Source organism: Octopus bimaculoides, chromosome 3 (assembly GCF_046866305.1).
Source record: "Octopus bimaculoides isolate indiv1 chromosome 3, ASM4686630v1, whole genome shotgun sequence".
In the NCBI taxonomy this organism is placed as follows: Eukaryota; Metazoa; Mollusca; class Cephalopoda; order Octopoda; family Octopodidae; genus Octopus; species Octopus bimaculoides.
This window is the reverse complement of record NC_142930.1, coordinates 31,007,193-31,026,891: the sequence shown is the minus strand read 5'-3', so window position 1 is coordinate 31,026,891 and position 19,699 is coordinate 31,007,193. Positions and strand designations below refer to the sequence as shown.

The 19,699-nt window shown below is 37.3% G+C and overlaps 1 protein-coding gene across 2 annotated transcripts; it reads left to right on the top strand.

Moving 5' to 3' along the window:
- Positions 1 to 843: 843 nt before the first annotated feature.
- Positions 844 to 18,919, top strand: LOC106877745 (uncharacterized). Of its 2 annotated transcripts, none has more exons than XM_014926755.3 (4): positions 844 to 1,856; positions 13,342 to 13,541; positions 13,635 to 13,929; positions 16,020 to 18,919. In XM_014926755.3, the coding sequence occupies exons 1-4, from the start codon at positions 1,482 to 1,484 to the stop codon at positions 17,025 to 17,027; spliced, it is 1,878 nt and encodes a 625-aa protein (XP_014782241.1). In that variant the 5' UTR covers positions 844 to 1,481; the 3' UTR covers positions 17,028 to 18,919. The 2 variants fall into 2 exon arrangements, with proteins under 2 accessions (XP_014782241.1, XP_014782240.1); XM_014926754.3 differs by lacking the exon at positions 844 to 1,856 and adding an exon at positions 8,658 to 10,674.
- Positions 18,920 to 19,699: the final 780 nt, after the last annotated feature.

The following is a 19,699-nucleotide window of genomic DNA, read 5'->3' as shown; positions in this document are numbered from 1 at the left end:
GTGAGGAAAGTATGGAAGTGAAGAGATGTTCATGAGTATGAGACAAAAAAAGAAAGTATTTGTGGAGAGTGCAAGGAAAGTGTATGCAAGAATATGGATGTAAGACATTGTAACATAAAGGGAAGCTATAAGTGAAAGGATTGAAATTGAGAGAAAAAGTGCAAGATTAGGGAGAGAAAAGTGAGAAAGAAAAAAAAATAAGAGGAAAGTTGGAGAAAAATTCTTTCTAATTCAACACTGGTAAAAAAAAAGTTGAGATTTTGAGAGGTGAAAATCACAAACACTGGCAAAAAATCAAGAAAGCATGGAAAGGAATTGGTAAAAGGAAGCAATAGATGCATATGTGTGTGTCAGCATGGAAGGTGGATGTTAAGTGATGATGATGTATACATCACTTCTAAACCACATAGTTTCAGGTTCAGTCTTGCAGCTGGTTCCTTAGGCAAGTGTCGTCTACGATAGGCTCAGGTCAACCAAATCCATGAGAGTATATTTGGTAGATGGAAATTGGAAAAAAACCTGTTGTATTTAAATGTGTGTGTGTGTATATATATATATATATATGTATATATATATATATATATATATGTGAGTCATCTAAGAGACAATAAGTTAAGGAAAAAATGCATTTGTATATCTGTCAGCAGAGTGGGTATATTATTCGAAATGTATTAAATATGTATCACGGCTGATCTTACCAATTGGTTTCGTGTAAAGAATACAATGGAGTGTTAGGTAACAAACTGATTATATAACTTTATGCTCATCAGAGTTAGCTAATAATAAAGAAGGGAATATGCTGACTGCGCTTTATCGTTGGAGGTGAATTAGTACAACCGGTCAACGGCTGTTGTGAAAAAGGTGGTGAAATGAAAAAGGGCCAAGGGATTAGTTTAGGAGTTATGTATATCCACCTTCAACGGTTTTTCTAATAAGATTGACAGTGGAAGTTGAGTTTAACCTTAGGCTGCTGATGAGAATTAAGGTAGTCTACACCAAAATTCGAAATCACGATATGGCTATATATATATATGCTAAGGACTTACCTCCCTTCATCAGCCATTAAGTATAGTGCTTTAGTGGGTTTGGAGTTAATTTAACTCTTATTTTAGCATAAGCGGTGCTAATCATCACCCTCCGTCACTTTTGTGACCTCTATTAACTTTGCCTTTAGGTTCTAATTACTAATAAGCCACCCTTTTAATTTGTTGTGCACACACTAATGTGTGTATGTGTTCAACATATGTAGTGTATATAGAGAAACTTCGTACATAGTTCATTTCTTCGTTTCGGTTTCAAGTTTTCATTGTACTTATGTTTTAAAGCCTTTAGGTTCTTGAACATTGCATGATATTCACAGTAATTTTAAAAAACAGTTGTTTGCAACTGTCTAGTGAATTTAATTTACACACGCAACGTTGGTCAATACCATACGTTCATCCGAATTATTTTATATAGCGTATTCATCATTTTTTGTGACTATGGAATTCACTGTTACTAAACGTGGCGGCAGGAAATTACTATACAATGGATACGCTTATACTGTCGACAAGAAGAAAAATAATATTACATATTGGAAATGTGAAGAAAGAAGAAAATGCGTTGCAAGACTCAAAACAATTGATGATGTTCTTCAGTATGATCCACCACCACATTCTCACCCACAAGATGCCTGTAGAAACGTTGTTCTCAAAACAATACAACAAATTACAGCAGGAGCTAACGACACAGAAGTTACGAGTACGATAATTGAGAATTGTACACCGGCTTTACCTCAAGAAACAGCAAGTTCCCTATCCCTAAAGGAAAATCCAAACAGAAAAAGGAGAAAAATGGAAATATTTCAAACGCACAAAGTAAACATATCTACTTTTTTTTATATTATCATTTGTGTATTTTATCACACACTCAAATTTAATAGGAAAATTAGTGATATTCTTTAGCATTGGTTTTGAAACGCTAAATGAAAATCCTATTTATTTGATTCAAATTCTTAGAACTTGCTTCACATAATATATACTTTCATTATTCAGGGCTTATACGGATTGAGACATCACACACACTCCTGTGTGTGTGTGTGTGTGTGTGCGCACGTATGTATGTCTACAGTACCCAGATATGCACCTATACATAACAGGTGGATGTCGGTATGCACATACCTGTACGTATATATGCATATACTCATTTACTCTATGTTTATATATATATATATATATATATATATATATATATATATATATACACACATACCCTAACATATATATATGTATCTATAGATACACACACACAACCTATATATCTGCATATAAATGTTCACTTTAGTGTCCCTGCTAAATTCTGGTGTTAGTGATGCGTCTGTCAGATATATATATATAAACAAAACACAAAGGATTCTGCGGTACACGTGTTTCAAGCTTTATAGTTGTTACATCAGTGTATAATTGACAGTATAAAGCTATCTTCAGCCGCAAATGTATTCTCTCCCAAGAATTATATCACATAGAAAGATGAGATATAAGAGGTGAGGTTCCGTTTGGTATTTTGTGTTGCAATATACCTCGTAGAATTCTTAATTTGATATATTTATACATAATTTCCTCGGTACTCCGGAATCCAACCCGTCTAAATGGCTTAGATGTATCTTAATTTACTATCCAAATTTTCTCTTATTGTTTCTTAGATCACCCGCCTCACCGATTTGACTCCTTTTATTTTTATTTTTGTATGAATATCTGTGTATTTTTCTTCTTAGTATTTTATATTCCTTATTTTATTTCTTATTTTACATTATTATTTCATTTTTGTTGTATTGTTTTGACCACCAACTTATTCCCTCCTTTAACACTACCCTTATAACTAATATTAAATAGTATTGTTTACTTAGCGTTCACTACACACTGAATTGTGGCAAGGTATGGACGGATTCCGGAGTACCAAGGAAATTATGTATAAATATATCAAATTAAGAATTCTACGAGGTATATTGCAATACAAAATACCAAACGGAACCTCACCTCTTATATCTCATCTTTCTTCCTCCTTTAACTTCTATGTGATATAATTCTTGGGAGAGAATACATTTGCGACTGAAGATAGCTTTATACTGTCTATTATACACTGATGTAACAACTATAAAGCTTGAAACATGTGTACCGCAGAATCCTTTGTGTTCTGTTTTTATTTCTACATTTACAATTTATTCATTCGCCCCGACCACGAGCTGGAATACACAGGTGCTTGCAATTATCAAGTATTACCTCTAACATTTACTTTACCTATATATATATATATATATATGTGTGTGTGTGGATAAATGTATATATACACGTACAGGTATATATATATATATATATATATGTATTATATATATTATATATACATGTATATATATGTTTCTATATGTATGTATATATATATTTATGTGTATATATATATATATATTCTATATATATGTATGTATGTATATCCCAGGGTCACACAGGCCCACTCCTCCCACACCGTCAGAATTGGCACTCTCAACATCGGCACACTGAAAGGTAGGTCTGGTGAGATTGTTGAGATGCTTGAACGGAGACGGGTAGATTTGTGCTGCATCCAAGAAGTAAGTTGGAGAGGAGGTTCTACGAGGTTCCTCACAGGCAAAGAACACAGATACAATATTTTCTGGGCAGGGAACACTGACGGAGTCGGGGGCATGGGAATACTCCTAGCAGAGAAATGGGTTGATAAGGTAATTGAGGTAGTCAGAATATGTGACAGAGTACTTAAGATTAGACTAGTGCTTCATCATAGGTTAGCTACCGTCATCTCGGCCTATGCCCCTCAATCGGGACTACTGGATGGGAAGAAAGACCAATTCTACTACACCCTTCTGCAAACTACCTCATTGACGAATGACGGGGACCTTCTCTTTGTGGCTGGTGATTTCAATGGTCATGTTGGACGTCATGCAGGGGGCTTCCATGGCATTCATGGAGGCTATGGCTTCAGTTCCTGCAATGAGGAGGGAACCAGACTGCTGGAGTTCTGTGATGCAAACGATCTTATGGTTTGCCATGCCAACTTCAGGAAACCTGCCTGTCAACTAGTCACCTACTGTTCTGGTAGACACTCTAGCCAAATTGACTACATCCACGCCAGAAATAGGGAAAGAGGGCGACTTATAGAATCCAAAACCTTCCCTGGCGAAGAATGTACCCCTTAACACAGATTAGTAGTTAGTGACTTCGGAATCAAGGCAGAAGTAGACCGGCTTGGAGGAGAAGGGTTTGGAAGCTTAAAGATCCTGAAAATGGACAGAGATTTAGAGACATACTACTTGAAGCATTTGACGAAATAGAAGGGGATATAGCATCATACAACGTGGACGACAACTGGAGGTTTCTACGCGACAACCTGCTGAGAGCCACCGACCAGATCTGTGGCTGATGTAAAGTCCTCTCGCGACCCATAGTAACATGGTGGTGGAACAATGTGGTTGACAGGGCTATTAGACAAAAGAAACAGGCTTGAAAGGACTGGAAGAACGGAGGTAGCAGGGAACTGTATCAGACTGCTGGAAGGGAAGCTAGGAGACAGGTTTACTTAGCCAGAGGGGAAGCAGATAAGAAAAAGTTTGCCAATGTTCTGTGCCGTGAGGACCAAAGACTTGAAGTATTTCGTGTTGCAAGACAGTGTGTGAGAGAGATGGTACACTTGCACTATATGAGGCTGCAAAGAAAGAGGTTTGGAGATGCCACTATGAAAGGTTGCTCAATAAAGAGAATGAATGGGAGAAAGAAAGTCTGCTGAATGTCGACCCAACAGAGGGACCAGCTATCCAAACTGACAGTACCATGGTAGATAAAGCAATTAAGACTATGAAGACAGGGAAAGCCCCCGGCCCATCAGGAATCACCGCAGAGATGCTCAAAATATCTGGTAGTGTCGGCTATAGCCTAGTCACCCATACTGTTAACCAGGTGCTACACGAAGGAGTCATACCCAATGACTGATGTAGCAGCACCATAGTCAACTGTTACAAAGGTAATGGTGACACTTTAGATACAAATAATTACAGAGGTATCAAGTTGTTAGATCAGGTAATGAAAGTCACTGAGAGGGTCATAGCCCGACTAATTAGGGAGCTAGTCAGTTTAGATGAGATGCAGTTTGGGTTCATGCCAGGGAAAAGCACCACTGATGCTATATTTCTGGTAAGACAGCTGCAGGAGAAATACCTAGCCAAGGATAAACCTCTGTACTTGGCTTTCGTTGATATGGAGAAAGCCTTTGACAGGATCCCCTGATCCCTCATCTGGTGGTCAATGAGGAAACTAGGGATAGAAGAATGGTTAGTGAGAGCTGTGTGAGCCATGTACAGGGACGCTGTCAGTAAGGTGAGGGTTGGCAATGAGTACAATGAAGAATTCTGGGTAGAGGTAGGGGTCCACCAAGGTTCTGTCCTCAGCTTCCTCCTATTTATCATAGTCCTCCAGGCGATAACAGAGGTATTCAAGACAGGATGCCCCTGGGAGCTGCTCTACGCTGATGACCTTGCACTAATTGCTGAGTCACTATCAGAACTAGAGAAGTTTCAGGTGTGGAAGCAGGGACTAGAATTGAAGGGCCTTAGAGTCAACCTAGCTAAAACCAAAGTCCTAATAAGTAGAAAGGTAGACAAAACACAAACCCCTTCAGGTAAATGGCCCTGCTCGATCGGTACAAAAGGTGTATGTGGCAGATGTTCAGGTGCAATAAACACTGAAAATGTGCAGAAAACAACTTCTGTCACATTCCAGGGAGAAAAACTGGACGTAGTTGATAGCTTCCGATATCTGGGTGACCAAGTTAGTAATGGGGGTGGGTGCGCTGAAAGTGTAGCTGCTAGAATAAGAATAGCCTGGGCAAAGTTCAGAGAGCTCTTACCTCTGCTGGTCACAAAGGGCCTCTCACTCAGAGTAAAAGGCAGACTGTATGACGCATGTGTACGAACAGCCATGCTACATGACAGTGAAACATGGGCCGTAACTGCTGAGGACATGCGTAAGCTCGCAAAGAATGAAGCCAGTATGCTCTGATGGGTGAGTAATATCAGTGTGCATACTCGACAGAGTGTAAGTATCTTGAGAGAAAAGTTGAACCTAAGAAGCATCAGTTGTGGTGTGCAAGAGAGATGATTGTGCTGGTATGGACATATGGCGAGAATGGATGAGGATAGCTGTGTGAAAAAGTGCCACACCCTAGCGGTTGAGGGAACCCGTGGAAGAGGCAGGCCCAGGAAGACCTAGGATGGGGTGGTGAAGCATGACCTCCAAACATTAGGCGTCACTGTGGCAATGACTTGTGACCGAGACCGTTGGAAATATGCTGAAGACCCGGCAAGCCAAGTGAGACCAAAATCCAAGGCCTCTGCCAGGGATGTACCCAGCCCACTTACACATAACATTCCTTCATTGAACACTAAACTCCGCTTGCGAAGACCTGTCGAGGCAAGTGAAATCAAAATCGAACTAAATTTGTTGACTGGCACCCATGTCATCATCATCGTTTAACGTCCGCTTTCCAAGCTAGCATGGGTTGGACGATTTGACTGAGGACTGGAGAACCGGATGGCTGCACCAGGGTCCAATCTGATCTGGCAGAGTTTCTACAGCTGGATGCCCTTCCTAACACCAACCACTCCGAGAGTGTAGTGGGTGCTTTTACGTGCCACCAGCATGCGGGCCAGTCACACGGTACTGGCAATGGACATACTCAAAGTGGTGTTTTTTACGTGCCACCTGCACAGGAGCCAATCCAGCGGCACTGGCAACGACCTCGCTCGAATGATTTTCTAACATGCCACCGGCACAAGTTCCAGTAAGGCGACGCTGGTAACGATCACGCTCAAATGGTGCTATTTACGGGCCACAAGCACGGAAGCCAGACAGCTGCTCTAGCAATGATCACACTTGGACAGTGCAGTTAGTGCTCCACTAGCACAGGTGCCAGTCATCGAATGTGGTTCAATTATGATTTCGATTTTACTTGCCCCAACAGGTATTTATAAGCAAAGTTTAGTGTCCAATGAAGGAGAGGTTGGCATGGGTGCCAGTTATCGGATTCGGTTTGATTTTGATTTCAGATTTCAAATTCACTTGCCTCAACAGGTCTTCGCAAGCAGAGTCCAATGAAGTAAAGATACAAATAAATGAGCTGGCTACACTTCTACCAGAGGCCACAGGTTATGCTCTTACTTGGCTTGCAATGGGCGATAGTCTGTTTGTAAACTGTCTACCATGTGTAAACTTGTGGAACTTTTTTATGCCGAATATAATTGCCAATGCCTCTTTTTCAATTTGGCTATAATTTTTTTCCATTGGCAATAGCGTCCTTGACATGAGCTATGGCCTTTTGGCTGCCATCTTCACATTTGTGTAGGAGTACAGCACCTACCCTGTACTCACTAACATCTGTTGCCAGTATCGTTTCCAACATTGGATCGAGGTGTGTAAGCAACAAGTCTGAAGTTAACATGCTTTTTAGTTCCTCAAATGCTTTCTGGCATTTTCTGACCAAAACCATTTTGCATCATTTTTTAACAGCTCATTTAGTGGAACACTTATGTTGTGTATGTTTGGGATATATTCTTGATAGTAGTTTACCAAGCCTAAAAATGTTTGTAACAATTTGACATTTGTTGTGGGAGGCACATTCCATATTGTCATCATCCTTAATGGGTCTGGCCTTTATCCCCTTTTGTCAATTACTTGACTTACATATTTGATTTTTTTCATCAAAAATTCAGACTTTTCCTCTGTTGGTCTAAACTCATATTCATTTATTTTTCCAAATACTTTTTTAATATGTTTGAAGTGTTGCTCCACAGACTTGCTCTTTATCAAAATATCATTAAGATAAGCGATGGTGGTGATCAATGATGTTTGATCAAGCTCAGTAAGTCATTTGTGGAGTCCTACAAGGCACTTTATTGGGTTCTCTTCTATTCATAATTTACTTTAATGACATCATTGACTTCATCAAACACAACATAAGAATTTATGCAGTTGTCTGAATGCTTCTAAATGTAGGAGACCTGACAAATCTCCAATTGGATATGATCTGTTATTCAGTAGGTGAAAAAACACAATCTACAGCTAAATAAGGATATGTTCACATGTACCACTCTGCATGTATTCGTGTAGATGATTCTTTTAAACATCTTGATATTATTGGGTAGATTTTGATCCTTTCACCTGCACGATTTTCATTCAGAAAAAAAAACTCAGAATGTTTGTATGGAATTAAGTACCCTGATCTCCTAATTATGCTGCAAACTCCTTATTTTTTTTTTTGGAAAAAAGGGAGGAGGTCTGGTCACCACCCATCCCCCATATTCTGGAATCATTGGAATTTTTTTTTTTTCGTTGAATGAATTCTGGTGACTTCCTAATATGCTACAGAACCGTTTTTGGATCCGGAAAATGGGGTGGGGTGAAGTGAAAGCCTTGGAAATTTCACCTCCCACCTCCATTGATCTTGCATGATTTTCACTAAGAAAAAAATACTCGGATTTTTTGCATGGAATCAAGTAACCTGACCTCCTAATATGCTGTAAACCACTTATTTTTGTTCGGAAAAAAAGGGTGTGTGGGAAACCGGGACCCCCCCCCCATCCCAAAATCATTGGAAATTTTTTTTTTTTTTTTTCGTTGACTAAATTCCGGTGACCTCCTGATATACTACAAAACTCTTTTTCGGGTTTGGAAAACGGGGTGGGGTGAAACCCTCGGAAATTTCACCCACACTCCCATTTTCAAATAATTTTTGCTATTTCTTTCTTTATCCATAATTTTAGATAACATTTTGCAGAAATATGTTTTCTCCACACACAAAACTGAAACGCATTTCGGCACTAGAAATAGATTTTCTCTTTGCAATTTTTGGCGTCGAAATTTGTTTCATTTTGTGGGGGGAGTTGAGTGGGTGACGAAGTTTACCGAAACATTGAATGGATAACAATCTATCGTAATTATATATATCATTATACATCATCATCACCATCATCATTTAACGTCTGCTTTTTATGCTGGCATGGGTTGAACGGTTTGACAGGACCGGCAAGCCAGGAAAATCTATTCGGGATTATTATATATATTATATCCAGTGATTTTAAGAGGTAGGGAAAAGATATTTTGTTAATATTACACTTTTGCTCCGTTTCACTCATACATGCAAAAACTCTAACGTGTTTTTCTTAAGATGAATTCATCGTTTATCTCTCCGCACTTCGTTACCCCTAACTTCTATAACCTCTGCATTTTCACTTATTTATTTCAAACTTCTTTGAATTTTCAATCTAATGTAATCTACACTCTCTCGAAATCCTATTTCTGCAAAATCTTATCTAAAATGATGGGTAAAGAAAGAAATAGCAAAACATATTTGAAAATGGAGGTGGGGGGTGAAATTTCCGCGGGTTCCACACCACCCCGTTTTCCTGACCCCCAAAAAGGTTTAGTAGCATATTAGGTCACCAGAATTCACTCAAGGAAAAAAAAAATTCCAATGATTCGGGGATGTGGGGGGGGGGTCCGATTTACCCCCTTCCTTTTTTTCCGAACAAAAATAAGGAGTTTGCAGCATAGGAGGTCAGGACACTTGATTCCACGCAAAAAATTCGAGTTCTTTTTTTTTTTTTTTTTTTTCTTAGTGAAAATCGTGCGGGTGAAAAATTCAAATAGTACCTATTATTGTTTATGCAATGCTTGTATTTTAGGACATGGAGACAGTATTTTATTTTTATAAATCGTTTTGAGTTGTGGTTTAATTCGTGATCATGTATATAGCTTGTAATGGAGACACAATTTTGACACAAAAAATATAATTGTTGACTTGTTTACGAAGTGTCAAACACACCCATATTTTCACGACAAAAGTTAGAGACGAAACTCCTCTTACATAAGGTTTATTTATGCGAATAAGAATAGCGACATTTACTATCCATCTCTTTTAACGGTTTTCTCAGAATGTTCATGTATATGTGATTGTTTCTTTCCTACTTCGGTTAACAAGTTCTTTATGACGCGACAATTCGCTTAACGTTCATCACTTCATTGTACATTAACGAGAGCCGTACGAGATCACGTTTTTACTTGAATGTTAACTTCACGTAACTGGAGTTAAAATTAAGGATCCCCCCCCCCCCCCGACACACTTAACTCTCATTGGAGATTTGTCTCTGTTCTGTTTTGCAAAATAAATTTTCGAATAGTCATGTCATCTAAACCCAAAACAAAGAGAAAGCGCAAAGTCATAACGATCCAACAAAAACAGGAAATTATCAACAAATTCGAACAAGGCTTTAAAAGAAGTGTTCTTTGTACTGAATACGGGCTCCCCCCTTCGACTGTTGCAACCATATGTGCTCAAAAAGAAAGACTAAAATCTGTGAAGGTAATTGATAAATCAACCAGAGTCTTTAAAAACAGGTCTTTCATAGTCGAAGTAGAGAAGCGTTTGTTAATGTGGATAAAGGAAAAACAAAAGACGGGGGACCAAGTAAATATGGAAGTTATTCGTGAAAAAGCCTTAGAGATTTATGAACATGTGAAGAACAGCTTCCCCCGTAGTTCAGATTACGAAATTCGTCCATTTAAGGCTAGTCAAGGTTGGTTTCATAAATTTAAAAAGAGAGCAGAAATTGCGAACTTGGTAAGTACTTATCACCATATTTGTCAATAAATGCTACGTTGCATCGATTTGAGACACGTCAATATCTAACAGGTCTGATTGTAATCGATCAACACGCGTGTTGATCTAATTCAGACATTCATTTTAGGATAGTTTTCATTTTACGAGGCTGTTCTAAAACCCAAATATACTAGTTAACTAGTGTCTGTTTATACAAACACACAAGAATAGTTTATATAGACACACTCTTTGTACGTGTGGGTGTGATGTTATTATTATTATTATATATATATATGCACACGTGTATGTGTGTATTATATATATAATATTTTTATTTATTAATATTAATCGGCATGAGTTACAGTGACTCAAGGCTCGAGAGATTCGTGCATGCTACTTATCAAACTGTCAGTTTGGTAAATGGCATCATGAAACTCTCGGCCCTTGAGTCACATTGTAACTTCTGTCGATTAATAATAATAATAATAATATATATGAATGTGTATGTGTGTGCATGCATACACGCGCACATTATCATCATCGTTTAACGTCCGGTTTCCATACTGCCGTGATCTGTGCCGTTAGCTAACAAGCCAGAGGACTGTGCTAAGCTCTGTTGTCTGCTTTGGTCGGATGTTCCTCCTAACGCCAACCACTTTACAAAGTGTATTAGGTGCTTTATCGTTAGTTCGAAAAATATATTTTGTCGGACTAACAATTATGGATTTATTCACTCACACTTATCGTTGATTTCTTTATTCTAAGTGGCCACACAACTTCTTTCGAACTTATCACTCTCTGGAAGGAATGTGTGTGCGTGCGTGCGGGTGTGACTCTTGTTAAGTAGTTTGCTTCACAACCATGTGAATTTGAGTTCAGTCCCACTGTGTGACACCTTGTGCAAGTATCTTCTAGAATAGACTCAGACTGGACAAAACTTTGTTGGTCGATTTGATAGAAGGAAATTGAATGTTTGTTTATGTGTATTCTATTACTTGTTTCAGTTATTAGACTGCAGCCATACTGTGGCACTGCCCTGAAAAATTTTTAGTCGAATCAACCCCAGAAATTGTTTTGTTAAGTCTGGTACATATTCTATCAGTCTCTTTTGCCAAACTGCTAAGTTACAGGGACATAAACACATCAACACTGGTCGTCAAGCAGTGGTGGGGGACGAACACAAACACACACCCTCACAATGGGCTTCCTTCAGTTTCTGTCTACCAAATCCACTCACAAGGCTTTGGTTGGCTTGAAGCTATAGTAGAAGACACTTGCCCTAGGTGCCATGCCATGGGACCGAAGCTGGAACCATGTGGTTACAAAGCAAGCTGTCGGATCCTGTTGAACCACCCAGCCCATGTGTGCATAGAGTATGTGCACACACATACTTATATGTGCATGTATACATATGTAACAAGCTTCCATGCAGTTTCCATCAACCAAATTCACTCACAAGGTATTGGTAAACCCACAATATCCAAAACATGACTCAAACTCATACACATACAATGGGCTTCTTTCAGTTCCCATCTACCAAATCCACTCACAAAGGTTTGTTTGGCTATATAGAAAGACACTTGCCCAGTCCATGCGGTTGGATTGAACTCCAAGCCATGGAAGTGAAGTTCTTAACCACACAGCTTTGTTTGCACTTTTCTCTCTCTGTAGAATCATGTGTTTCATGTTCATAACATCAATATACTTAAAACCATTTAGTCTTTTTGTAACAAAATAAATCTTGCAATTATAATTCTAAATATGTTTGTCAAACCATTGGATAATAAATCTGGGGCAGGACTGGTTGAAAGAGATGTTAAGCTGCTACAAATAAACAAACCATATTGTACAGTTGCAGGTGTAGTTATGACAAATTTTAACTTGATGAAAATTACCTATAGAAAAAGTCATGTGGCAATTGAAACCATGCCTTGTTGATGATGAAATATATTATGTTTCTGTAACTGATTGTTCATGAATTCAAGTAAACTGATCACTGGTAGGTCTGTAGAGTCAGATTATGCTCGGTGTTTTACAAGCTGTACTACTCTTTAGCTATAAATAAGGATTTCTTACTTGAGTATATGGCTTCAGATTTGTATGACTATGAGAAAGAAATTTTATGATGTTCATGCCTTTTTTCAGAAACTTTAAAATGTTGAAGAAGTGAAATAGCTACAACAAAATTAAGCAAAGTCATGGACAATCCTTCCTAGCTACTAACTGTTATTCTACAGTATCCAGCAAAGTGATAAAATACTGGAATTTGTTGAGTAGTAGGAAAGGAATTGTATGATACCCATGCCATTTGCAAGAGTATTAATAATGTAATTGATGTAAAATATTTACAGTTGAGAGTCAGACTCAAGCTGTTTCACTTGAGTCTGACTATTAGTAATCAAAATATAATTTAAGACTTGAACTCTTCTCTAAAAACAATTATTATCTTTTATAACAAAGTGCAAGCCTGTGTGGCTAAGGTTTCGATTCATAATTGATCAGTGGTACATTGCTGTACTCTGAGTAAGACGCTAGTTTGTACCAGATTCATGAACTTATCTAAGGTCATATTCTCTCGCTTCTTTAGAAATTAATAAAACTTCACATTTTCTGCATAATGTAGGGATATTTTTCTACATAAAAGTTCAAACTTGTTTTCTGTTCTTGAATCTATTTTATTATTTGTAGGCAGGCTCATCAAATAAAAACTTATATTTAAACAAAAAAAAGCAGCCTCCTAGCTCTCCTGCTACAGTTCTTATCTCAGACAGTAACCATCCTCCATCTCCACCTGCCAAAATTCCTAAGAGGCAGGCTTTTCTCAAAGAATTTCAGGAAGAAAATTTGAAAATAAAGAAAAATTGTCAAGAAAATGATTTTACTGACAGGTAACTAAATGACTTTTTGACAGCTTCTTACTATGCAAGTATTTTCTGATGAGTTCATGCATTTATCATAATTTTTATCTCAATAAATTTCAGGCAAAATATTGGTCATATCTCTAAGATAGCTGAGAATTCTCAGGAACCTTCAATCAAAAACCTTATCTGTGTGGTTGAGGAGTCTGAAAATATGCCAGATCCAGTTCGATTCTCTACTTTTCAAGTTCCAATACCTACTACGCAACCACAGGCCATTGAAATACCACAGCCTCAAGGGAAGAAAATATTTATTCTTGCTGATCATCAGAAAAATGTAATGTCCAGCCTAGCATTGCTATGGAAGAGTGGAAAATTATGTGATGCTAGTATTGACAATGGTTCATCTACAGTGATGGTAAGTTTAATTAAAGACTTTATTATGTTAATTTTTTAATCTTTTCCTATATTTGTTTTTCTTTGAGCTTAATAATCCTGAAAAAATTCAAATAATTGCAAGGATTGTTGGAACAGAAGATTTTAAGCATAGATACTATGATACCTATGTTTGGTGTAGTGTGGAGCATGTTCTGTGTGAACATATTAACTCTGCGAAAGGTTCTTCTAGATAACCACATCCAAATATTTATTTGGGTTATACTACTCCTACACCTTTGTGCACACCCAGTGTTGTGATAACATTATTGGCAATGAGATATTCAAACCCCTGAAGACATAACAATTGGCAATGAGGATATTCGAACTCAAGCTGGATAGATTGTTGTTTGGAACATGGAAGAATCACTAGCTTCAGTAATTGAATTACAGAAACAACAACAGCAGCAGCAGTTGGTGGAATTGCAGAAGCAACAGCAATTGTTAATACAGCTGTTACTCAACAAAACACCTCTGATACGGTCGCAAACTTCATCAGTGAAGAAATTTTCAATCACAAACTGATCATTGTCTTATCTATATATATATGGGTTGAGGAAAGGAATCCTTGCCCATACTGTTGATTACAATGCTGTGGTACTATATTGCTAAACTGCTTTTAAGATGAAGTTTATACCAGCTAAGAAATTAGAACACTCTCATTGTTTATCAAGACTGATTTTGAAAAATATTGAACCGTTTGAGGATACTGTGATTGCAGCATTACAAGCAGAAAATGAAATTTAAAATGTTTTATGTAATATCATATGTGAACTACCAGTTACATTACAAGACATAAAATTAAAAGTGGGAAACAATCAATTCATTAAAAAAAATGTAAGAAATGCTGAGGGTTAAAAGAGATAAAAATATGCGTTTTACTGAACGCAACACAATTTCGAACCTATTTTCAATGTGTGACAGGGTGTTAATGCATGCACAAAGAATCATAGTGCCAGCTACACTACATAAGCGATTACTAAAGGAATTTCACATTGGTCACCCTGGGATTTCGAGAATGAAATCATTAATAAGAAGTTATGCGTATTAAATCTACCCAGCTATTAAATCTACCCAGCCTATGTGGGTTATATTTAGCCCATGTCAGCATGGAAATTCGGATGTAAAATGTTGATGATGAACATTTCTGAATACTCTGGGGCGAAGTTTTCATAAAATATTCAGTTGTAGTTGGTGGAAATGGCGATATATATATATATATATATACCTAATTTCTATCTAAGTTTGAATTTAAAGGGAAGTAACACGTATTTTCTGTATGGCTACTACTGGTAGTTTTCATATCTAATCCTTAGTTGGTAAGTGATTTTCAAAAAACATAATTATTTTCCCAAAAGGCTCAATAAACCTGCAAAAGGATATGGACAGGTAGTGCATGTGTTCAAATTGACCGTACTATTTCATCATCATCATCATATGTCCGTTTTCCATGCTGCTGTTTTTAAAATCATTCCTTATTTTCTTTGACTTAAAAAACACTGATATAACCTGATCTGTATTACTTTAAAAGTATGTTATATGCCTATAGCTTTGAGGCAAATGCACTCAACTATTGGCCTGGTAATGATATAATGAAAAACATTTTAATATTGGGATGGTGGGAAAAAAGTAAAAAAGTTTAAGAAAGTATTTCAGTTGAGATAAAAATATTCTTATATTATGTATTGTGTTTCATACTTCATGAAGACATGCAAACATTAAAGTTGCTATGTCACCTAATTTGTATTAGTGCTGTATTAAAAATTTTTGATCCCTTAAAATTTTTCAGACTATTTGTAACACAGCTCTGGCAAAATATAAACTACAGAATTCATAGAGAGAATTGTCATTTCATTTTTGAAACTAGGCCAATTCGTTATCCTTTTAGATATGCTCTATAGAATTTAATTACAACACCAAAATTAAAGGCATCTATGCATGAAAGTATTTACTTATAACTATACTCCGATTAAAGAAAAGATTTATAGTTAAAAGTGAAAAATGTTTTAAGAGATTTTCCCTGGTATTAATTATTTTATAAATCTCAAGATCTTTTTTTTTTATATATTTCAGGTACATAAAGTTGTCTTATTTGCTGTATGTCCTAAACTGTTGTCAGTATTTGGTGCAGAGATGCTCTCTCAGAACTTTCTCCACATTAACTTACCACAGGAAGTTAGCACAAAAGCCTTAGATGCTTTTGCTGATTATATGTATAATGGAATTCTAGATCTTGATCCAAATATTTTACATCAGTTAAAAATCATTGCAAAACGTTTGGAAATGAAAGATTTTGAACAACTGTGTGATAGTCAACTGCCTAATACAACACATCAGCAACCTATTACAACTACTAATGCATTTGTTGCTTCCAACCCAATGACAGGTAATGTATCTGTGTCACAAAATGTTACAACACCGAATCAGCTTTCTCCATGTTTCTCTTCAATATCATCTAACTTTCTTTCAACTAACACTACACTATCCAGTGGTATTAATGACAAGATTTCAAGAGCTGAATTATTACCCAAAGAAAATAGAGTTACATTGTTTGGAAACAACTCTAAGGTTGCCTTATTAGATACTATAGATATCAATTCCTCTGGTAATTTTGTCATGGCTCCCACGGTGAAGAATGAACCCATGGAACCTGAAGAAAGCAGATATGAGCATAGTAAGTTCTATTCATCCATTCCAATTTCAAACGGTTCTCGGACACGAAGCACCATGCTGAATTGTAAGGATGCATCCACTTCAGAATTTGTTTTACCATTGTTAGATACCACACATAGCAAAGCAATAACAAATGTGATGCGTGGAACATCATCTAAATTAAAATCTAATACATTTGAAAGCTCTTTACATTCTAACTTAGAATTTGCATTGCGTACTGAAAAGAACATGTGTTTCCAATCTAACCCCATAAGAGAAAACCCTTCTAAACCACAAAATCAAACTATAACAATTCAGTCATTTGATAACATGGTGACATCTAGTGGCAATAAAAGTGTGTATCCTGCAGGACATTTTACAGTAGGAAGGAACAGAAAACAATTATCATCAGTGCAACTGCCAGTATGAAGATGCTGGTTTCTATAGAACAGATTACCTTACTCGAAATCATGAAAAAGAGAATGGATTGTGTTGAGTTTTTTTAAGTGTTTGTGCTATTTTGTATGTGTATCATGATTTTATGTTCATGGGCTGGATGGTTCAGTGGGATCTAACAGGTTGGAAAACCACATCTTGCTATTGTGGCTCGACTTTTGGCATGGTTTCTATGACTGGCTGCCCTTCCAATCATGAACCACACGGCGCCAGCACTAGTGAAACTAAAGACCCCCAGCCTTCCATGACTTAAGAGGGAGAATAGGAGAGAGGGTGGAGACTGGAGACTTTAGGTAAAGTGTTGAGTGAGTTACAGTGTGAGGATTGGAACAGATTTGATGTCAGAGGATGGTAGTGGGGACAATAACAGAGACTGTTCAAGAAAGGAGTAATAAAAGTAAACGATAAAAGACATCATGGAAAAGCCTTTATACCCATCAAAAAGTATGTAAAAACTGCAAAATTCATTTTTCATTTAATTTATGAGGATGTCAGAATTTACTGTGCATCACTGTGACCTGGTTCTAATGTAACTATGAGGCTGTGGTCTATCAATGTATAAAATTTTGAAATAAATGAAAGGTGGATTTGACAGTTTTTTTATCTTTTTAGATAGCCATAATGGCTCTTTCACAACATGATAGTTTTAGTTTCAACATGGTCTCAGTTCAAATCACTTGCAAGAAAGGTACAACTCTGAAATGTACTTGTGGGTTAATTTAACATTTTATATATGCATATGAATATCATCATCATTGTTTTACATTCTGCTTTCCATGCTAGCATGGGTTTATGCATATATATATATCTATATATTGGATGATCCAGTGGACTGTTACTCTGGAATTTCCTTGATATGTAGCCTGTTCTTGGGTAAGAATAAGCTGGATAGGTATATGTGCATAGACACACGTGTAGACTGCAGGCTGGGCTGTGTGATTAACAAGTGTGCTTTCCAACCATGTGGTTTTGGGTTCGGTTCTATTATGCAGCACCTTAAGCAAGTGTCTACTATTATGGCCTTTATGAATGGGTTTGTTACACAGAAACTTAAAGTCACTTGTATGTGTATGTACATATATGTTACTGTGTGTTCGTGTATATTTGCACTTCTTCAATAATTACCAGTAGGTAATGACACATGATATATATATATATATATATATATATATATATATATATATATATACATATATATCATCATCATTTAATGTCCATTTCCCATGCTGGAATGAGATGGACAGTTTGACTGAGGACTGGCAAGCCAGTAGGCTGCACCAGGCTCCAGTCTGATCTGGTAAAGTTTCTACAGCTAGATGCCCTTCCTAACACCAACCACTTTGAGAGTGTAATGGGTGCTTTTTATGTGCCACTGGTATGGTAGCCAGTCAGGTGGCACTGGTATCAACCATGTTTGGATGGTGCTTTTTACATGCCACCAGCACAGAGCAACTCAGGTTGCTCTGGCATCAACCCACACTTGAATGGTGCTTATTACATGCCACCAGCACCGGTGGCAGTCAGGCGGCACTGGCTCAAGCTACAACTATGATTTCACTTGTCTCAACAGGTTTTCTCAAATAGTGTATTGCCCAACAATTCAAGGGTACTTTTAAATGGGCTGGTTATACAACACTAGTATTGGCCATGGCTGCAATCTCATGTCTAAGGAATTCTACACATTTGTGAAACTCCAGCATAACAGGCCACTAGATCAGCTTAAATAAACAATATATACATGTACATACATGTATATACATACACATGCATATAGTATATATAAAATCTGGAATTAACAAACAAATTTAATTTTATAACATATTGATAAATAGTTATATTTTTGTATTAAACATTTTCACAAAAAGTTTGTTTTGTTTGTTTTTTATATATATATGTATATATATATATATATATATATAGAGAGAGAGAGAGAGAGAGAGTGAGAGTGTGTACTTATTTATCATGCAATTGTCTTATGTAACAATAGTTACAGAACTTCCACTTCTGCCTGTGATTAATATATGTTAACCAGGTAAGACTAGTTATAGGCCACTCGACAGCAACAGTTACTTCTGCATACACCCCACAGTCAGAATTGTCCAAAGAACAGAATGACTGGTGAGAAGTGTGCATAGAATGATTGAAGTATATTCACCATTGATATGGAAAACAAAAAAAGTGTAGTTACAAGAGGCTGCTGACTGTTCAGTGTGGGATAAAAAGCTTCCTCATGCTGACTCTTCAGGGATACTAGCAATTCGAGATGATTACAGTATGTTAAATAAAGTGATCAAGGACATGAAGAGAAGGAACGCCGTAGTGGAATTACAAGTAGACTAACAATGTAAGGTTTGTATCATCATCATCATCATCATCATCGTTTAACGTCCGCTTTCCATGCTAGCATGGGTTGGACGATTTGACTGAGGACTGGTGAAACCGGATGGCAACACCAGGCTCCAGTCTAATTTGCCAGAGTTTCTACAGCTGGATGCCCTTCCTAACGCCAACCACTCAGAGAGTGTAGTGGGTGCTTTTACGTGTCACCCGCACGAAAACGGCCACGCTCGAAATGGTGCATCTCATGTGCCACCCGCACAAGAACCAGTCCAGGGGCACTGGCAACGATCTTACTTGGCTTGCCG